Source organism: Haplochromis burtoni, unplaced genomic scaffold, assembly GCF_018398535.1.
Source record: "Haplochromis burtoni strain Fernald_Lab_line unplaced genomic scaffold, NCSU_Asbu1 Contig_191, whole genome shotgun sequence".
Classification (NCBI taxonomy): Eukaryota; Metazoa; Chordata; class Actinopteri; order Cichliformes; family Cichlidae; genus Haplochromis; species Haplochromis burtoni.
In genome coordinates, this window is record NW_024582552.1 from 912086 (window position 1) to 933879 (window position 21794).

Consider the following 21794-nt stretch of genomic DNA (forward strand, 5'->3'; position numbering starts at 1 on the left):
TAACGTGTTTACTTTGTGTCCTCCATCAGCAAACGATATCTTCCACAGAATAATATGACCTTCATACAGGTGGAAGATTACAGGACTATTGTATTAGGCTTTGTGGGTAAGTGGATAAATAACCTCCGAAGTGTATTTTCCCAACAGACAAAATTCTTCCCTTTGTTACAGTAATAATGTTGGTGGAAAACAGGCAGCACGCCTATTTTACCTGTTTGCACACCTTGAGACTAGTTCATCCTGTTCAGAGATGTGGAAGAACTTGTCTCCCAGTTAAAAAAAATTGGTGTGGATCACTTTTTGCTGGAACAAATGACACAAATTACTAAATACGAAAATGTTGTACTATTGTCTTACAGCATTTGACAAATTTTACTTTGAAAACTGTTGTTCCCTATGGCTGTAGTTAGTTATAAGTTATTGTTGAGCTTTTTTTTTTTCCAGCTTCCATTTATTTAAAAAGATTACTTAAAAAATGTAGGTTTTGTCTTTGTTACTTTGTCCTGTTTGGCCCTTCCACTGTTTTTGCGCTGTGGTCTTCTATAATCTGCCAGTAATCAAGTACTTTTAGCAGGCCAGGCTATTTTATGTTGTTGTATTTGCATATCAGCCTTTAATACTAAAATGATTGTGGTTTCTATATGATGTTTATTTTATTGTTTTTTATTCTTATTTGCTTGCTTATCGTTGTAGTGGTGGACCGTCAAACTGATTTGCCATTTCTGGGATTTAAAAAAAAGTTTCCTGAATGTGGAATCTGAAATCTTTTCAAGCTTGATTAGACTACCTGTGGTTTAAACTAATAGAATTAAATGGGATGACCAGATCCCAACAAACTAAATGTAGGGCAAACACTGTGTTTGCGTGGGGCAAAGTGGGACAGGTTGACAATGCTGAATTTTATTTCACTGTTATTTCAGCCGCTGTTCTGCCTGGTAACAGTTTTTGGCTTTCAGTTGTATATGTCAATAGACTGATATACCTTTTTTGAGGCATGTCTGACATTTTGGGCAATTTTTTAACCAATCATGACAAATAAAACTGCTACTTCACACTCCTGTGTGAAGCTAAAAAATAAATAAGCTCAGTTTGTCAGTATATACAATGACTTCATTGTCTTTGTAGTTGTTTCTGTCATATTCAGCAGAATCTGCAAAGCTTGTGACTTGTTGATTTGGTTACTGTTCCCTGATGAGTACGGCATTAGAGATGCTGACCTGACTATAATTTAAAAAAAAAAAAAGCCTTGCCTTCACATGCTTTAACTTTAACTCTTTATTATACACATTTGGTAAAAACGGTCTCTTTGAAAAAGCATGTCCTGCAGAACCCGTCAAAGTGTGGGACACTGTCTGAAGATGTGGGAGAAGGGCACAGGGGATAAAAATGCTGCGCATTGCCACATAAAGCGGAACGTCTGCTCACCTTATTGTTGCTGATTTCAAAACTCTATTTTTTAATGTAGTTTGTTAGTTTTTTTACGAGCGTGTTAGACTGTGCTTTCACCGGCAGAGGGAGACAAATGAAACTGCAAAAACACTCGCGAGATGAGACAAATCTCACGAACCCCGAGCCGTCTCTTTAATTCTCGCGGGATTTCCGAGTTCCTCCTCTTTCACTCCCTGTAGCCAACATGGCAGTCGGCAAGAATAAGAGGCTGACCAAAGGCGGCAAAAAGGGTGCCAAAAAGAAGATGTAAGTTGGACATTCAGACATTGTTGTGTGAACAACACTTCGCTTTTTTCGTTGGTGTCGTTTTGGTGTGAAATGGGTGAAGGATGAAGCCGATTTTAGGTGGATGTTAAGCGGCCAGTGCTAGTGTCGGCACCGCCGGCGCAGTGGCGCTGAGCTGTAGCATGATGTCTCCTTTCATGCTCTTAGACTTTATGTAGTTAAAGTTGATTTTATTATGTGCGAGCAGCTCATTTGGAGTATCACCAGCACAGTAAGGGAAAGCTCAAGTAATTTGGTTGCTAGCTAGCGCCTGCAATCTTACATGCTAAAGGCTACTGAATGTTAGCTTAACTGTAGGCGAGCTTGTCTGGCAACATGGCAGTCGGATCCTACGGCTAAGAGTTAATGTATCTAACTTATAATACCATGTGGTGCTGACGATCAGTACGACCGAGCTAGTTCGTTAAATCGTGAAATCGATTAGAGTAGTGGTTATTCCACGGTGTTTGCTAATCCGAGCAGTGTTCTTTCTCGTACTGGTATTCAAGCATGGCTGAGATGATTGTGAATTAATACTTTCTACTCTCCTGCAGTGTGGACCCTTTCTCCAAGAAGGACTGGTATGATGTCAAGGCACCAGCCATGTTCAACATCCGCAATCTTGGCAAGACCTTGGTCACCAGGACTCAGGGAACCAGTAAGTCTGCATTGTGCGAAGGCTGTTGTGTGTGTTGTATGCTAATGTTGCTTTCTGTAAAGAACAGAAGTGTCATTCTTTGATTCAGTGAAACTCTGGCAGTAGTAGTAAAGATCAGCTTTAGAGTTGTGTATGTGATGCATTGTTTTCTAATGCTGTCCATAATTATCTGAGAGTATCCTTGGCGTACAGTGGGAATGTGTGATGACAAACTGTTTCGGTCCCAATCGAGGGGCCTGATTACTTACGAGATCAACTGCCTTTCCCATTATCAGCACTTACTTCAGCTTCCAGAGACTTCTCGTTACCTTTCAACCCTTTAACCTTTTTTCGTACCTCTTGTACCACACAGGAATCGCCTCAGATGGTCTGAAGGGACGTGTGTTTGAAGTGAGCCTCGCTGATCTCCAGAATGATGAGGTGGCCTTCCGCAAGTTCAAGCTCATCACTGAGGATGTTCAGGGCAAGAACTGCCTCACCAACTTCCACGGCATGGACCTGACCCGTGACAAGATGTGCTCCATGGTCAAGAAGTGGCAGGTGATGGTCACATTTTTCACCAGTGGTGCCAGATAGCTGATGATGTCACTTATGCCAATGTGTTTGTTGAGATTTGGCTACAGGGCTACACTATGTATGGTCTTGGTGTGAACATTCAGGTTTGTATACGGTATATTTACGCTGCAGTGTAAATATTGGGACTCAACACATTAGAAGGAAAAGAAAGACTTGTGAGAAATGTCTTCCATGACCAGTATAAAGGGGGAAGTAATCCAATGTAATGTGGTATGTTTTAAAGCTTTTTAGATATACTTCTTTAATATACTGTCTTTTAAAAAATAATAATTACAAAACAGGAGCTTTGAGAAGTCAATATAATCACCAATGCTGCTTGGCGATGGAGAATTCTGAGTACTGGCATCCTCACAGGGCTTTTTGTCAGTGCCCCTCATGCTCTGCTGGGAGAGTGCACAGTTGATGTTTGTGCGAAGCTCTTTCACACATGCGATATGGGTTGCTGAGGATACTGGGAGCTTATTTTTGCAATAAGCCTCCGCCTTTCCACAGCATTGTGTGTGCTGTTCGTGCTGTTCGTGCTGTTCTTGTTTCAGAAGTGAGTGAAGCCTGTGCTGATGGATCCCTTCATTGTTTGTTAATGACATGAAGTTAATTCTGGTCAGTGGCTTAAATGTTGGGCCTATGAGATGTGTCGGCAGTTAAAAGTATCTGAAGTGGTCAACCACTACAGTAGTAAGCTGGTGAGTGCAAGCAATGGGCCATCGCTAGTTAAGTCCATTCACAAAACCCCATTTGCGTAAACATAAATTCAGGTTCACGGGGGGTTTCATCCAGTCCCAGAGGCAGAGTGCACTCTAGAACTCAGTCTATCAAAGGACTAACATGTTGTTTGACTTTTGCTTGCACGAAATTAAAATGATAAATCATGTTAAGACGTAAGTGCGTACAGTCATCTGATCTGTAAATTGTATTTATTTTTTGGCCCGAGACAGCGGTTATGAAAGTGTTGGGTCTTCTCAGCAGGCGCTGGTAAAATATTTTGGATTTGAGTGTGTTGGTCATATATTCATAATTTTGTAGTGTTGTTTACAGCAATGGTAGCAGCAAAGTCTGAGTGCACCAATGCTCTTTGAAACGCAAGCAACAAAGTGTCATTTCATGTTGGCTCTTCCCATTCAAAAATCAAAGGCCACTTTATTAGATACACCTGGGATATCTAGTGTGTTCAGCTATTCGTTATACTTTGAAGCTTGTCAATGTTGTATATTGGACTATTACATCTGAGATTTCCCAACATTTTATCCGCTCAGATGGCATACATGTGGACAGCGAGCAGTAGAATCATAGACTGTTGTAGAACAAAACTGGAAATGTAGAAGCTTTCTAAATGTAGAATATGTGGCAGAGTTGTTGCATTAGACTTCACAGCTATACCTAGTGCCTTGGCAGACAAGTGTACACCTCAAACCATTTACTAGTGACTCCAGATTAACAAAACTTTCAAGTTGGGTTTTAATGCATTTTGGTTCGGAAAAGGAAACGTGAGAAGCACATTGAAGGAACACGAGCAGAAAAAGTTTGTTACAGACCGATGCGTTTTAAGGCGGCACTGTTAATGTAATCATTATTTTTCTGCTCAGACCATGATTGAGGCCCATGTGGATGTGAAGACCACCGATGGCTACCTTCTGCGTCTTTTCTGTGTGGGTTTCACAAAGAAGCGTGCTAATCAGATCAGAAAGACCTCCTACGCTCAGCACCAACAGGTCCGCCAAATCCGCAAGAAGATGATGGAGATCATGACACGTGAGGTTCAGACCAATGACCTGAAGGAAGTGGTCAACAAGTTGTAAGTCATGTTTCTGACTAAAGCACAGATGGCATTACTAATTTAAGATTGAGCTAATTATGTCTCTGAGTGCACTCAGGTTTTGTGTGTGTCGCAATTGATGGTTTTAAATGAATGCGTTTGCTTTTTCGTATTCCAGGATCCCTGACAGTGTTGGCAAGGACATCGAGAAGGCATGCCAGTCCATTTACCCTCTGCACGATGTGTACGTTCGCAAGGTCAAGATGCTTAAGAAGCCCAAGTTCGAGTGTAAGTAATGCATGTTAGTATTTACAGTGTTTCTTTTGTTTGTGGGAACAAAAGATGACAATGTTTCGGTCCCATATGATCACCTGATTACCTAATTGAGATCAGCTGATGTTCCCTTGCAACATGCTAGTTGACAAGCAGACATTCTTGGTTTAATTGAATGAAATGTTACAACTATAATGTCTTTGCCATTACATATGCAATGGCAAACTGTCATTTGCAAGTTGTCAGTAATGGTTTGATCAGTCAGTTAAATTCCCTGTCCTCCCTTGCAGTGGGCAAGCTGATGGAGCTCCATGGTGAGGGTGGTGCTGCTGGTGCTGCAAAGGCTTCCGGTGATGACACTGGAGCCAAGGTGGAGAGGGCTGATGGCTATGAGCCCCCCATTCAGGAGACAGTGTAAAAACACCCTGATTTGAATAAAAAATGTAAATGACCAACAAACTGTCCTGTTTCTTTGTCAGTAAAGTAATGCAGTCGTTCAGTCAGTGCATGTAAGGAGGGGATAAAATGCTACAAAATCCAGCACTCTCAAAGAAACTAGTCACCAGATAAAAGGTGGATGCTGCAGAATTAGCAGTGCATTAGGTCTTGTTTGTATAAAAGGTAACTGACCTGAATTCAATTTATTCAGTGTAGAAGATGCCTGTGTTTCCAGTATCTGTGGTAAAACTCTTGCAGTATGCATAGGTCCTGCTAAATCACATTACTGAAGCTTACTAAAATTATAGCAGTAATATTCCCCCCCCAAAATGGTGTGATTTAATTTCATCTCAGTAAAGAACACGTTGAAAGTGAAATTCATTTGTAATGGGAAGAAAATAAAACCACTAGATGGTGCTAGTGTACATCTGGTCAAATCGAAAATGCTTACCAAAAAACCAACATCGTCCACCATTTGTAATATTTTTATTGATTATTCAGTAAACATTTTTCAAGTGGACTTAAAGTTGGATTACTTGTAGGTAAAATACTGCATTCAACTTAAAGTCAGTTCAGGCTTCTGCTGCTGTGAACAAGTCACTGGAGCTTCAGGTCATCCAGCTGTGCTTTGCACCGAGCAAAAGTCCGTGTGGCTTTAATCCAGTACTTGCACGTAGTTTTTAGGAACCAAGGCCCGTTTGCCCCTCAGGTCCCCTAAAAACCATTCATCATCTATGGACTCGAGATTGGTTACAATATCCCCAACCTGTAAAAGAAGAGGAAATGTGGTTTTACATGTAATGAGGAATTTATTGTTTACTCATGTAAGATGGAATCACATCAGTACCCGCAGGGAGAGCTCCTCATCACAGGTTGATGCGAAGCTGTACAGAGCCCTGGCTCTCCCGCCTCCAGCAGCTCCATTCTCCTGGTTATTAAACGGCTGCTGGCCTGTAAAGGGCAAGATTTGAAGGAACACTTGCAAATCAGATCTCATTGAGCATGATCCTATACTCTTGTTTCTTGAACTTTTAGAACAGTGTATTTAGTGGATGCATGTGATAAACAGTGAAGCTTTGGGGGCAAACATTGCTTCTCACTGTATCATGCTACAGAGCAGCATGACATAAAAAGCGAGGTCTTTGTCCATCTTCTCACACCTGATTTTCTCTACCAAAAACGCACAGTATAAAAACACGGGCGTTTCAAAACGAAACTCTTCAGCTCAAATGTTAATGACATCATCACACCTGTGGTGCTTTCCGCATAATTCCTGGGGAAGAGGCCCTCCCTGCCGTTGAGCCTGCCACAGCTCCACTCAGCATCCATGTGCTTGGTGATGAGGATACAGTCGCCCTGTTGAAAGGACAGCTCTTCCTCTGTCCTCCCTGCATAATCATACAGAGCCACCACCCACTCCACGTCAGAGTGAGACGCCTACAAAAAAAAGAGCAAAATACACAAATGTTCAGTGCACCTGCAGAAAACTTAACTATAACAAAACTATTATATATTTTGCTCAAAACACAGGGTCAAATTGCATGACCAACATTGTCTGGATTTATTATCGTGCTTGTGTTGGTTACCTGAGCAGGTTTGCCAGCCTCAGGGTGCATGCTGGGAGAAGCGGCAGCCATCCCTGTGTAAGTGTGAACAAAATTAAATCAAGGAACAAACAGAAAATTCTGTGGCCACATTTTGTGACAGTCCTCAATAATGTATTGGTGTGCTATTAATAATTCAATATTGCTGCCATTGAGGAGACTGGTGTCAGCCTTTTTGTGTCATTTCTTTTACTGAGCAGGAGTTTGCATTATTCATGTGAATGCTTTAACTTTTTAAAGGCCAATTTCAACTTTTTTCCCTCAATTTATAGTATTTAAAGCACAGGTGTCGAACTCCAGGCCTTGAGGGCCAGTGTCCTGCAGGTTTTAGATGCGTCCTTGATCCAACACAGCTGATTTAAATGGCTAAATTACCTCCTCAACATGTCTTGAAGTTCTCCAGAGGCCTGGTAATGAACTAATCATTTGATTCAGGTGTGCTGACCCAGGCTGAGATCTAAAACCTGCAGGGACACCGGGCCCTCAAGGCCTGGAGTTCGACACCCCTGATTTAAAAAGTATTTGTAGGACAACAATGCACTACTCGTAACCTCTGATCTGTAATTCTAAACTCCTGTCTATGGCTGGGCTTTTGTAAACAATTACTTAATTAAAGTCAAACACAAGTGCAAATTCTTGACATGCCACAGCCAGCATGAAGTAAAGACGCTCATAAAAGCTCTTCAGTGAAAGATACAAAACGTCGGCATGTTGTAGTGTGGATGTTCACACAGATAAATGTATGTATGTATGTACAGTTTAAAAGTCAGCACATAGTGAGCGTCTGAGTGTCTTCAGAAAATCTTACCGGGCAGTGCGACCTTCTTACTGGGTTTCTGACTCGGGGGTGGAGGCAGATCTTCAATGACGTCTACAAAGTTAAGGGGGAAGATGCCAGTGTGGCCGCCGATCTGTCCCCGTGCCCAGTCCTGTCCCATATACTCCTTCAGCTGGATCACATCACCCTCAGAGAACGACAGCTCATCACTGTGCTCCCCTTCAAAGTCGAACCTCGCCATACACCTGGGACCACTTTAAGGGTATATTAAACATCCAGTTAGCCCATCATGCTGGTTTGTAAAGGCTGATCCAAACATTTTATGCTGCAAAGACAGTACCTGACTTTTGCGGGTGTTGGTGGCGGCTTTGGTTTCCTTTCTGGGAGGGGTTTTGGTGAATCCAACTAATCAAAAAGAAAACAAAGTTAAAAGCATTTGCCTTGCTTTTTGATTGTCACTAAATAGGTGAAGGATGCACTGAAACCTACCAGGACTTTGACATGATTGATGGGAAAGAAACCAGTAGATCCCCTACAGGTGCCCCTGTACCACTCGCTGTCCACCTTCTCCACCATGGTCACAATATCTCCCGCTCTCAGACTCAGCTCTCCGGGGCCCTCTGAGGACCAAACACTTCACAATCAATCATTCAGTGCAAACAATCAAATACAACAAATACATCTACACTTACAGGCCACTTCATTAGGTACACCCGTTCAACTGTTTGTTAATGCTGATGGCTGATCAGCTGATCACATGGTGGTAACCCAGTGAATTTAAGTATATAGACATGGTCATGCTTAAGTTTAAAGCATGGCACATTGGCACACTTTGGGCCCCTTAGTGCCATCAAAGATATTTGATGGTTTCTTGAATGTGAATTAGTTAACTGTACTCAAATGACCTCCACCTGTGATATGTGGTATAGCAGGAGTTCTGCATCGTGGATGTGCAAATCTGCAGCTGTCTCTCAGGAATGTTTCCGGCACCGTGTTGAATCTATGCCATGAATAATTAATACAGGCCAAACTGGTACTAGCAAGGTATACCCAATAAAGTGGCCATCAGTGTCTATGATTCTTTTCAGACAATATGCATTTTATCAGCAGGAGAGGTTGCTGTTTAGAGTGTTCGCTGTAGCACGGACACAAAGAGGCCAGCAGAAATAAGAAACTATTTGTTATTTAGGGAGCATTAGAGGTAGATCTAGGCGTGGTTGTCAATTTTGGACTGACCTCCTTTCTATTGCATTTCTTTTCTGGAAAACAAGCTAGTCTTGGTCAAAGTTAACGCTAATTCTTACTAGTTAGCCCCCCATTATCTTGTGCCATATAAACCATCACCTCCTGACTTCACCAGAAAGAGTTGTCTCCAAAGATTAAAAGAAAAAAAAAATGCATATGCATATGGATTTCTAAATTTAGTGGGAGGCCCTTGGGTTAGCCCCCTGTCTACAGAGATTACACTATACTAACCTCCCTCCCCTCTTGACTGGAAACCTATAATTGTATTTGTCCTCTAATTAAAATGCCACAACAAATCCAGACAAAGAACAGCCTGAAATGTCAAAAATATTCTATTAAACAGTTATTCAAGGAACCGATGCTTCACCTGGATCGAAGTCATGTACGACCTGCACCTTTAGCCCAGTTTGGTCAGAATCCTGCACAAAAAGGAACAAAGACTTTAAAGTATAACACATCAGGACAGACTGGTAACAACAGCATCAACGGATCAGGTGGCAAAAAACATTCACTGACTCATAATAAAAGGCTGAGTCACCTGTGGTGAAGATTCATCCGAGGAAAGGGGAGTTATAATCTTCATGCAGGACTTGTGGACTTTTCCTCTAGTTTGTCCAACTTGGCACTCCAATTCATTGTGATTAATTTCTCTGAGCAGCAGCAGCACTTCGTTTTTCTATTGAAAGGCCAACAGTACACAAAGGACTTAATGATGTGCTTAACAATGATGAGCTGCAGGCCATGTATGTGCTGGTAAAACTAGTTTGGTCACCTGGAATGACAGCTCTCTTGAACTACTCCCTTTGTAGTCAAAGCTTGCAATCCCATGGGGAAGCTGCAACTAGTAGGAGAAAGAAAAAAAATATTATCAAGCCCTCACTAAGCCGTTGTAGAAACAAGCCTGGAGTTTTTATGCGTGCAGTTTCTCACAGTGTATTTGTTGTAGAGGCGGTGGCCTGGGTTAGGCCTTGGGGGTAAGACGAGTTCTTTCCTGTGGGGCTTCTCTGGCTGGAGTTTAGGTGAAGCGTCCCATGACAGCGACTGAGAGCGACCTGTGGCTTTGAAGCTTTGGGGAGGCCTTCCCGGGGCTATTTTGGCAGCAGGTGGGCGAGGTGGGAGGCTTTTGTTCACACTTGGCTTCCTGAAGTGCAAAATTGTGCACAACTTGAGCGGGACATACTCAAAGTGTCCTACAGTTTGATATTTGATTGTTTTCCCCCCTGCACTTACCGAGGTGGCAGAGATGGCATTGGCATAGCACTGAAAGGCTCCTGGAAAAAGAATCAGGGCAAAAGATGTGAAGCACAACTAGCTGAAGCTCAACAGCAGGCAGCGGGTTTAGGAGGCAAGAGTTTCATCAGAAGATGCACTTTAATGAGGTTTAAGGCTTTCCTGTGACCCAAATCATACCTGGAGGGACAAGCTGGACTGCAGGCTTTTTTTGTGGTTCATTGAGTTGTTTAGTGAGCCCACGGGGTTCTGAATTGGAAGAGGAGGAGGATCATCCCAGGAGGAATCTGACATTAAAAAAAAGGCATACTGAGCAGCAGTGCTTCATGTGTACAGGATAAATAAAGTGAAGGTAGGTAAGAGTTCAGTGCCCAGTTACCACATGCTACATACATGTCAGATAAACACATCAGTGTTTTGACATAAATCAAACATCAGTCAATCGCTTAAGGCTTACTGAACCTACCTGAACTGGTTTTGCTGGGGACCCTGATGGTGGTTGGTCGCTTCGGCAGGCTTGGCACGGTGACGGAGCCTCCATTGATGTTAGAGTTACGCGGCGGTTTAAATGGCATCGGATCTGAGCAATGAGACACCTCATGAGTGTACAGCTTTGCTTTTGTGTTGCACCAACCTAACTCAGGACCTCCGGTGTACATTAATGTCATAAAAGTCAAGCAGAACGTTGTTGTTATTTGCAATCGAGATGAGAAGAGCTTAAGGTTTACTTAAAGGGAGCATTTGGCATTGTAGGAAATAAGGCTGGGGGGGAAACTGTGCATTCGCATTTCTTAGCCATTCCTCCAGTCACTACATAGTTTTGTGCAGCACCTCTGACCACGATGCAACCAAACAACCATTCATTAGGTTTCTTTAAATCTCAAATATCTGCCAGTGACACCAATCAAAGATTCTGCTCTCTTTTCTCAGCTTCTTATGGTTGTCACTTAAACACCAGTAAGATCTTTGCAGGCAAGATAACCTTCTTAACCACAATTTATAGGATTTCTTCTTACATTAATAAAGTCAAATAAAGGATTTTTATATGAAAGCAGATTGAAAAACCCAAAACAAAACAGTAGGTCGATTAACACAGAAACTGGAGATGAAAAACGTAAACACGTGCTTTTGGAGCAGCGCATTTTATTTGCACTTACTTATTGGAGTCTCCACATACTCTTTCTCTCTGACCACGGAGGCCGAGTTGTGGTTGTTTATATTCAGATTGGGTTTGAGTGGTTCCTTCACCGGAGGTGTAGGTGGAAAAGGTGAATATTCAGGTGGAAAAGGTGAAGATTCTTCCTCATACACCTGACTGATTCTGGTCAGCGGAGAGCGTGATATTTGTGACATTGCCCCCTTGCTGTGTAAAGCCTCCAGTTCCTCCCTTATTGATCGACCTGCGGGTTTCTCAGGAGGCTGAGGTCTGGGGGCTGTCATAGCGTTTTTAAAGATGTTTGCCCCCGATATGTTTTGACTGTCATCGTCTATACTCGGGGTAAACGGAGGTTTGAGAGCTACAAAAGGTTTAGCAGCAACCGGAGGTCTAATGGATGGCTTCCTGGCAGGAAGCTGCGGTTTGCTAGATTCATTCCCATTTCCGTCCTCGCCGGTAGCCTGGCTCTCAAAGGCCTGGATCGTGGCCCGGATGCTACGTTGATTGTTGCTGCCGCTCATCTCGTCAGGAGCATCTTCACTTTGCGAGGATTCGTCGGCTTGATCAGTGATGCCACCGCCCTGCTGGCACTCGTTATCTGCACCGAAAACCTCCAACAACTCCTTTAAATACTTATTTGAGTGGAACTCCTGGTTATCAGATTGAATATCCCCAAAACTTTCACAGATTTCAACCAAAGTCTGAACTTTAGCCTCCTCTTCGGGTGCTTGCTTAAGGGATTTCGTGCGAGGGCGTGGAACGGGACGTTGGCTGCGATTGGAGTTTGAAGGTGAAAGAGTGGCGTCACCAGGTTCAGGGGCAACAGAAGGATGGTTTACGGGAATGTTCCAGTGGACAGTTACAGATCGGACGCACGTGTGCGTGGAGTCTTGCTGTCGAAGTTGCTTTCCATCAGAGTCAGGATCACTTTGGTCCTCAGCGTTTGTGAGCGCTGCAGTATTTGTCACAACCTTCTCTGCTGCTTTTCTGTCTGCTTGTTTCGGCAGCAAGGGCCTGGGTGGCTTTTGTGGCTTTGTACCTGGAAACATGAAGAACCACGGTGTTTAGAGTCAAACCTGCTATGAATGCTCAGCAGACAGTAACGATCCTTTTATGCCTCACCAGCAGGTCTTTTCTCCGCTAACGGTGGAGTGTCACCACGCTGTGTGACGGCAGCGGTAGTGTCAGCCTGTGTGGCGCTTGTGGCTGTGCAGCTGCTCCGGCGGGGGGCTGGAGTGGGCTTTACAGTGTGTTCCTCCCCAGTCTTCTCTTTGATCACCTGGTCATTGGATGGTGGGAGTGGAGTCATTAAAAGAGAGATTTTCTCAGTTACTATGACATTTCTGTGTCGTGTATCTAGAATAATAGAATCATTGAACTTTCTACTATTGTTATTATGACTCTTTTCATTAGGCATGCTTTCATAGGTAGATCCAGGCATGTTTGGACCCAACATTTGAACCTTTCAGTCAAAGCATTTGAGTCTGCGTGCCTGTGTTGTTGTTGTTGTTTTTTTTAAATAGGTAACACTGAGACACTGTGGCTCAGGTCAAACCTACCTGGGACACAGAGCCTGGCTGAGGAGGAGGGGAAACCACCGAGGATCCTGTGAACCAGGTGTTACTTGTCAGAGGCTCTGCTGCTACAAAGGTGATCTGTGGTCGCCTGGAAGACAAACCGCCATAGCACCATGAGGACCCCCCCTACATGAAACCACCCCCCCCCGACAAAAACACATCTACACACCCACTTCTCATTTATCTTTAATGCAGTTTATTTACTGATGATTACTTTTTAGATTCGTTAGCAAAAGCACAGTTCTCTGAACCACATGGCACAAATCAGATATTTGGTTTCATTAAGCTTTAAGAAGCAAACAATACAGGCGAGATGTAAAGAGTAGGAGGATGGGAACATTTTACTGTACCTCCTGTCTCTGTTGTTGCTCTGAGAGTTTGTTCTCGCTAAAGGAAGAAAGAAAAAAAAAAAGTAACATGAACTTTGTCACCACTGCACTGTAAGATGTCTGTTCAAGTTAATCATACTACAGATATATTTCTCTCTTAAAAAAAAAAAAAAAAAGCCTGCTGACTCATTACACTTCCACATGAAAAACATGTGAAGAAACACACCGTAAAAGGCTCTAAACGCTTCTCAGAAGGCCGGTTTAGGCAAACTTACTTCGTTTGATAGCAGCTCGTATTGAGGAGAGAGGTCCTGGACTGAAAAGAGCAGAACAAGAGTCTTGTTTATCATCAACAGCAGGTTCATACTTTTGCGGTGACACCATGGTTAAACAGAAATCTCGTCACTCTTCATTTTAACAATCCTTGCAGTGTAACTCCATGCAGCTCCTCCTTATTGTTGATGATCCAAAAATAGATTGACAATAAGGCAGAGATGAATTGCTTAAATATTTTATAGATGTAAATGATAAAAATGTAAGCGAAAAATGGCAGACTATATTGGATTATTATGGTTAAGGGAAGAGTAAGGTGGTTTACATCAGGTAAAAAGACAAAAATATTTTATACAAGCAGAAAAAAAAAATGTGCTGAAATACATTGAAATAAGTTCTTAGAAATTTCTTAGAGTCCAGAGTTAATTATGCAATTCACATTTCTTAGACTGGGCTGTCTGAAACGAGTCGTTTCATTTCCTTACTTCTGATTGGCTACCTCTCTCAAACGGACGGTTTAAGCAGCAGGTGGGCAGCAATTCTGCCTAAATACAGACTTATTTGCCTCAGACAGCAGCATTAAATGACATCATAGAGATCCAACAGTAGGAAAAAAAACATTGCTGGATGCAAGTGCTACTTCTCAGCCTCTAATAGACACTACACACCAAAGTCAATGTCGCCTTGAGTTATTAGATTCAAAAGGTATTCGGAATACTTGACCTCTGACCTTGAGGTCAAGGCCACTGGGATTCAAACTTGTTGGAGATTTTCAATAGATGGAAATCCAAGGTGACTTCCTTCTTGAGTTATCACATTCACAAGATTTTCAGAAAACTTGACCTCTGACATTGTGATCAAAGTCACTGGGATTCAAAATTGTCCACTTATGATATCCTGCTGGTATCTTACTCCATCAGTATTTTACAGCTGAGGGGTAAAAACTGTCTGAATCCAAATGTTCAGCACAGGTTGAAGCTTTTAAAAACCACTGACCACATTTATGAAACTTTATATGCTTAAAAAAATGCATCCACTTTTACAACCACACACAAATAAAAGGCAAAGAATAATAAGTTTCCGCCTTATAGGACAAGAGTAGTATCCCAACAAACACCGTTCATTAATCTGTTCGAACACATCGGGCTAACAAAACCAGGAATCCCAATAAACAGGACAATTTCCTCTTTTGTAACTCTTTTACAAAATACGGGAGGCGAATGTATTGACATCTTCCGTTTGTTTCACTTTCAAACATTCTTTCCTTTTGATCGCAGCACTCTTTGTGCTGGTTGAAAACTATAGAGGTTGAACTAACGTGACAGGGAATTTTCCCTGCTCGTTAAGACCCGAGTCCTGGATCTAAACTATCTGACAAAAGCCCAACAATCCTCCTTTCCTTGTGCTGGGCGGTTAATTTAATTGACTGCTTGAGTTGGAACCACGTGGACTTAATAGGTCACAAACAAATCCACGATGCATCAAAGCTTTAAATAACTGGACAGATTTTCAGCTCTACACACATTTGTCTTCTTAACATGTGTAAACACCAAGTGAAAAAAGCAGCACGGTGTCTACTCGTCATTGTGTTGACCTCCTGTCTGTCAGCGAGGATAGATCACCGCATTGTTTGGTCCATTCACAACCTCACCATCAGCAGATCTGGCTGTTAAAGGGGACAGAGCCCAGCTTCCAGCTACAGCTGAAGTTTGGTGAAACCGAACAGCTGCTGCTGGATCGAACATACAAAACTTCAGCTCGGCATGAAATCAAATACCTGGAATGCAAATGTTCTTGGTTCTTGGTTCTTTCAGCACCATCTGCAGAGGAAAACAGAGAGAGACAGGTTTTATAAGTGACAATGAATGACGTATGAGAAAAGTTAGATGTATCATGATTGATCATTTTTAGTGCAGTGACTGAGATACTACAGGTCAAGTAACCAGAAGCAATGGCTGCTTTCACTGAATCCAGAAACAAGCTATGTTAACATGACCTTCTGATCGATCATGTGCAATTAACTTAAATCTTTCTGAAAAAACTTGTTAAAATGATTGTTATGAAATTTCAACCTTATACGTCAGATTTTTTTTTCAAGAGATATTTTTGAAAAATGGTCCATTGGCTCACTACCAGCATGAGTCAGTGTTTGGACATGAATATTTCAAACATTACTACAGATAAAAGCCTGAGAATTTCACTGGCCTTTCTTATCATCAAAAGGAATCAGGATCTAATTTAGTACAGATACATCAAAAAATGTCTTAGTATTGGTCAGTTAAAATATTAAAATAAATAAATAAATAAATCAAGCGGTTGTGTAAAGTCACATTTGAGCGCTTACTTAGAAAAAAGCTTCACAAATCAAAAGACAACCAGTGATAATTTCTGAATGGTACAAAGTTGAATTTTACAATGATGCAATTAAACCTGTAGAATACTTTAAGTTCAATACTTAGTCACAACTATGATATAAATGTTATTATCAGATAGTCCTTTGGGTAGAGTAGGTCTTGAAAATGAAAAAATATGCACATAATTAACAAAATTAGTTTCTCGTTTATAATTAGAGTACCATCTGGAAGCTATCTACTGATATTTTTGTTTTTGTGGTACAACTTGTTATACTTGCTCAATCTAACTTGAAGTTTGAATGAAAATGGCACTTTCTTCGTTTTTGCGACCAGAAATTTGACATTGAAAAGTATTCTGCACATTTTTTTTTGTATTATTGCAAAATACAACTATATTCATTCAGAAATTTTTTACAATATCAGTTTAAAAACAAACAAACAGAAAAAAACAACCCAAACTTTTACTGTGAGTTCAAATACAAGACGTCACAGGACTGCATGATTATTTTTTCTTCAAATTTAAACTAGTCAATAATTGGACATTTTTAGACGTTGCTCTCCCAAGTTACAGATCCTTATTGACTCTGATGGCAAGGAAGGTCAGAGAAAATCTCATCTTTAATAGCCTTTGAGTCATCCATATGTAAACATTGAAGTTTGGGGGAAAAAAGTATTTGATAGATAAAATTTCACAGCAACGATTAAATGTCCAAACCATAAAATCTGTAAGCGAATCAGAGACGGTTGAGCCGTAGGTGCAAGTTGATTTGAGATAGAATGATCTTTCTAAAACATGAGCTGGTCCTACTGGTAAAGCAACTTACTGAGGATCAGAATGAGGATAAAAATGCACAAAAGAAGCAGCAGGTGAAGATGGGAGTTTTTAAAAAGGCAACTAAATATGACATCACGGTCCACGCCAAAGGTCTGAGCCATTGTTTTATAAGACACAAACCCCAGACTCTCCCACTGCTTCCAGACAGTGCTGTGTGAACTAGAAATACAAGAACTGAAACCATACCAGCAGGGTGGACAGAAACATGTTGATGAACCAGTTTGGCTAAAATGAACTGGTTTCCTTCAGGAAGCACCATAAACATACGTATAGTTATTTCCTGGACTAATGTGGTCCATGACCTGATCTCTAGGTTTTTACAAACCTAAAGCACATTTCCAGCATTTATCAGCACAAGCTAAAGAGTAAATTCAGTCATTTAAACTAAAGTCATTTGTCCTTGAAGTTTAATGAAGGCAAGCAGGCAGAGACAGAGGAGGCATTGTTTTTAATGCCTCAAACCTGACGCCCTGACCTAGTTGTTCATGACACGCACCTGTCACACCTGTTACTTGTTATCTGTTTAAGCTATAGTGCTGCTTCCTCAATTTACACAGCATGTGAGAACACAGCTTCTGTACTTTCACTTGATGACACAGACATTTTTAAGTGGCTACATGATGAATTCTCAGGAGCTTTGACACTTTTACACTTAATAAAATGTCAACACTTCATAACAGAAGTCACATAAGTGACACAAAAGCACACCTGCCTGGTCATCTGTATCACTAGAAGTGACACCATGTGCTGACAGCCTTACCTGAGAGAAATTAAAGGAAAAGACATGAAGCGCTCAGCATCAAAAAGGTTATTTCCAATCAATATTTTCTCTCCTGGTCCACCGAGCGTCCCTCTGAACGTGCCAGTGAAGCTGAAGCAAGCAGTCGCACACCCACAGGCAACAGCAAAAAAAGAGGGACGGCCGATAATGTCTCAGTGTTTACTCGGCCAATCTGATGAAGTGGAATGTGGTCAATCAGGAAGTGGAGGTTTTCAGTGGAACACTGCACCATATTAATCTTTTACTTGTGAAGTCACAGAAATGTTCACGCGACTCTGTCATCCATACTGTAGGTGACGCGGGTCTACAGCCGTTAAATAATGAACTTCAGCAGCTTTGAATTTACATTTACTCTGTCACCAGGTCAGCATTTATTTCAGGCTTAAACAGTTAACTGTTATATTTCCAGTGCAATATAGAACCTGGCTCTTGAGTATTTGCTTAAAATGTTGAATTAACTCAAGGATTTTAAAAAGAAAATTAAAAATATGATGATAAATGGAAGATCTATTTAAAAAAAAAAAAAAAAAAAGATTTCTCAGAGCACCTGAAGAGCACTCATTCAAAGCACTTCAAATATGAGTCCTTGAGTAAATCCAAGTAAGCTAAACGGACTGGTACTTATATATTGCACCTTTCTACTCAGGTGAGCACTCAAAGCACTTTCTACTACTAATCTCATTCATCCAGTCATACGCACACTCATTCAGCACTTTTATCTATGCCTAAGTACTTTCTAGCGTTCACACCCTCACACAGATTTATCATGTGGCAACTCAGGGCAGCTGGAGGAGTCAGGATGAGTTCACTGAGCTTCTGATTGATAGACCTGCTGGTCTACTAGCTGAGCAACCAAAAACCCATAGCTCTAATATGAAGATAAAGTAACCAGCAGTGCTGTGTGATACTGCACGATTTGGCATTGATCTGATATCAAGTCAATGCAGGGCCCGTATTGCCAATACTGATATGAAAATTTCTTTATATATTTTAAAACTGGGCTTTTCTGGAGATCTGGAATGTAAATGTGCCTTTTCTCTAGAGCACAGTCAGCTTCTGCTGTTTAAATCTCTTATAGGCTATAAATAAAATAGACATGACAGTCAAAACTAAAAGATTCAGATATTTTCTGAGTTTGCAGGTTTGAGATGTGTTTTTTTCATTTTTTTATTTTTTTAAATACAAATCGTTGGGCTTTGTTTCTATCTTAGCGGATAGAAACAAAGTATCTGGTTACACTTTAAGTAATCATGTAAGCCAGCTGTTTGTGTTCACAGATTCAGGCTTATAGGAATGCAAACGGTACATGTTTTCAAGTTCTTTGAAAGAGAAAGTGAGTTTGAAATATCTGAAAGGTACCAAAGTGAATCCATTTCTCTGCCTGTTGGTGTGAAAAAGAAAGTGATGCAGGCTGATACATTTCGCATGGTTTAAAGTATAAACTCTGAAGCTGAATGCACTTCTAAATGTACTGAATGTAGTTCTGGTTTAATGGATGTCAAAAACCTCCCTATTAGTCATAATTGGCCTCTGCACCAATAACAGCACTGCGGTTTTGTCTTGGTTAAGCTCACCTGTGTGTGAGACGTTAGGCATGAATACCTCACACACACAGAGGTGTGACAAATTAACTGAAACTCTCAACTGATCATGCCTCCCCGTCGCACAGAGATGGACTGATTGTCAAACAACGTGAATCATATGAGTCACCAGATCTCAGTCCAACAGAATGGCTGTGGGAAGTTTGAGACAGACAGAGCTCTCCGCTATCATGTTCAAAACTTCAAATAAGGGAATGAATGAATTAGGTTTCATCCCTCTAGTAGAACTGCAGTGATATAGGGAATCAACAAGGCATAAATGAGATTTTTCCAGAGTCCTGTGGAGGTTTTGCAAAGTGAACACTGATTTTTGATCCCACCATAACCAGCAGCAAATGCCAGAAACGACAGATTATATCAGCTGGTGAAGGCACACTAGTTTGAATAAGCTTCAGGCAATCTTGTACCATACTTAAACATCATGAAGGTGACTTCAGGCCAAGAACTACCTCATTGTGGTAGGTGAAGAGAACAACAGCAATTAAGCTTATAAAGAGATAACATTTATTTTAAGCAGAATTGGGTTCAGCTTATTCTAAATCAGTCCCTATTTCCCGTGTGGCACCCTGGGAAAATGGATTGACCACACATGCATCAGATGGCTGTTAAGGTATATTGATAAGGGCCAAAGTGGAAGAATAACCAACACACTGACCAATGAAGCAACAGGATCATCCCAAATAGAGAAACTGAAACATGTGTTGCACCTGTGTGTAACAATAGTGGCTTTCTTTAAGAGAATTATTTACCATTAGAGATTCACTGACATCAGAAAGCAGCTAAAGTCAGCAGGAAAGGTTTCCCCTTCACAGCCATACTCTCCCTCGAACACATGCTGACGTTACTCAGCACAAGTGGCAGCAGTCACAGAGCAGCTGGTGAAACGAGCACCAAATGGAGAACAATCTGCCTTCAAGTGTCACGCTTCACCAGCATGAGTTAAGAGAGCAGTCAGTTCGATAAGCAAATTTGCTCCCTATCCTGTACAGGTCATCAAGAACATGCTGAAGCACCTTTGGGAGGGAAAAGATTCTAAAGTGTGACTAAGGTCAAAATCCAGGAAGTGCTGCTGCTAACTGTTGAAAACACATTTGCCTTGACTCTAAAAACAAGAGAGCTTAAAGCCACCAAATGACGATGTCACGAGTGAATAACACAATGTCAGCAGCAGTGTCCGGGAAGATTAGAAGGTGTCGATGCAAATGAGTGATTCACAGTGCAAACTTCCCGAAGTAGTATCTGAAGTGGGTCAGACGATTTTCTGTTATTATCACAAGTTCTGTCAATTACATACCACAACGTGTTCATCACACAGAAGCCTGCCTGTTCAGACACTGACAGGAATTTCCATGCAAACAGCTGGTGGAGTCAGGTTGTGGTATGAGAGGGTCTGACACTGCTGGGTTTGACATGGGGTGGGGTTGCTTGCTAGAAAAAACAAAGATTACTTGGGGTAAAACTATCTTGGTACTTAACTGTTGTGGGCAAGCCGGGGCTAAAATGAAGAGCAGCAAATTATGAGTACAGAAGCGGGTGGGAATTTTCTATAATCACAAACTGGATGATTAAAATCCACAGCGCTGTGTGATTATAAGAAACGGAGAAACTGATGTAAATGGCACTTCAGTCAGAGCGTTATTAAATAAAGTACTGGTTTGCTTCCACGCAGAAAATCAGAGCATTACAACAGCCTGCTGCTTTATACTGTGTTCAGATTTCTGAAGCAACATCAAAACATAGTTATTAAAAATCCTTCTGAATTTGCCCAAATTAACCCTAACACCGGTCTCTCAATCCTGCCAGATGGCAAGATCCTGCAGGTCCAAGAGAGGTTTGCACACCTTTTATACATTTCTAGGATTTCTAGGGATCATTCCTCTCTCTCAGTTTCTGTGTTTATATTAGAATAAAACGCTGACTCCTGAATTGTGAGCTTTAAGCAACAGGTTTTATGAATGGAGCATCGTCCCCCGCTTAGCAATGAAGATTTTTCACATTATTTGCTGTTCACATTGCGCTTCTACATGATTTCGTCAATGTTGCAAGTGTTCACACTTGAACCAAGATTCAGCTTTTTCCTAAAGTACGCGCTCTGCAGATAAATCAAAGCCTGATACACCACCATACCCGATGCCTGGCTTGTGCGCTCCCCTTCGTTCTCCTCCTCCTCCTCACGCCTGGATTCTGCCATATTGGTATGAAACGATGTGGAAATTTAAAAAACAGATAAAAAAAAGAAAAGAAAAAAAAGTTAGATCTTGTGAGCAGCTGGCTCCTCAGTCATCTGCGAGCATAACACGACGACGCAGTCGGATGTTGTCCTGTCCACTAGAAGTTTCACCGAGTCCTGCCCCGCTGTGGACAGACAGAGGTGACGACATCCAGTGACCGGACCCCCCGGCAGGAGTCGTTACTGTCGATGTTTGTACGCGGCTTTTTTTTTTTTTTAACATTATTATTTTATGTCTAATATCTACGTTTATATTGATAAATACCGAGCCGTCAACAGTAATCTTTAGCCTTTATTCTGACTTCATATCACTAATGATAGATACGTGTCACATTTACGGGTCAACAATATGATCAATTAGAAAAAGAAAAAAGAGGAAAAAAAAGAAAA

At 41.4% G+C, this 21794-nt stretch overlaps 2 protein-coding genes and 2 non-coding genes across 5 annotated transcripts; 3 read left to right on the forward strand and 1 right to left on the reverse strand.

The window, feature by feature from the left end:
- The first annotated feature begins 1559 nt into the window (after window positions 1-1559).
- Window positions 1560-5432, forward strand: rps3a (ribosomal protein S3A). The gene is made up of 6 exons (XM_005935048.2): window positions 1560-1695; window positions 2268-2371; window positions 2724-2911; window positions 4531-4739; window positions 4879-4988; window positions 5264-5432. Exons 1-6 carry the CDS (start codon window positions 1634-1636, stop codon window positions 5389-5391), a joined length of 801 nt encoding a protein of 266 aa, XP_005935110.1. The 5' UTR covers window positions 1560-1633; the 3' UTR covers window positions 5392-5432.
- Window positions 2568-2641, forward strand: LOC121815358. The gene has a single exon (XR_006055003.1). It is a non-coding gene; the product is annotated as a small nucleolar RNA SNORD73 (small nucleolar RNA).
- On the forward strand, window positions 5035-5101 carry LOC121815357. Its single transcript, XR_006055002.1, has one exon. It is a non-coding gene; the product is annotated as a small nucleolar RNA SNORD73 (small nucleolar RNA).
- A 448-nt stretch (window positions 5433-5880) lies between the features above and the next one.
- On the reverse strand, window positions 5881-21515 carry sh3d19 (SH3 domain containing 19). 2 transcript variants are annotated; one of them, XM_014337699.2, is made up of 21 exons: window positions 21302-21515; window positions 15381-15423; window positions 13606-13646; window positions 13352-13388; window positions 12984-13089; window positions 12547-12703; window positions 11426-12463; window positions 10735-10848; window positions 10449-10555; window positions 10269-10309; window positions 9969-10179; window positions 9811-9879; window positions 9577-9714; window positions 9406-9457; window positions 8283-8413; window positions 8134-8198; window positions 7824-8047; window positions 6998-7050; window positions 6662-6848; window positions 6259-6362; window positions 5881-6177 (listed from the first exon to the last, which is right to left on the reverse strand). In XM_014337699.2, exons 1-21 carry the CDS (start codon window positions 21363-21365, stop codon window positions 6067-6069), a joined length of 3093 nt encoding a protein of 1030 aa, XP_014193185.1. In that variant the 5' UTR covers window positions 21366-21515; the 3' UTR covers window positions 5881-6066. The 2 variants fall into 2 exon arrangements, with proteins under 2 accessions (XP_014193185.1, XP_005935138.2); XM_005935076.3 differs by lacking the exon at window positions 21302-21515 and adding an exon at window positions 16979-17529.
- Between the last annotated feature and the right edge of the window lie 279 nt (window positions 21516-21794).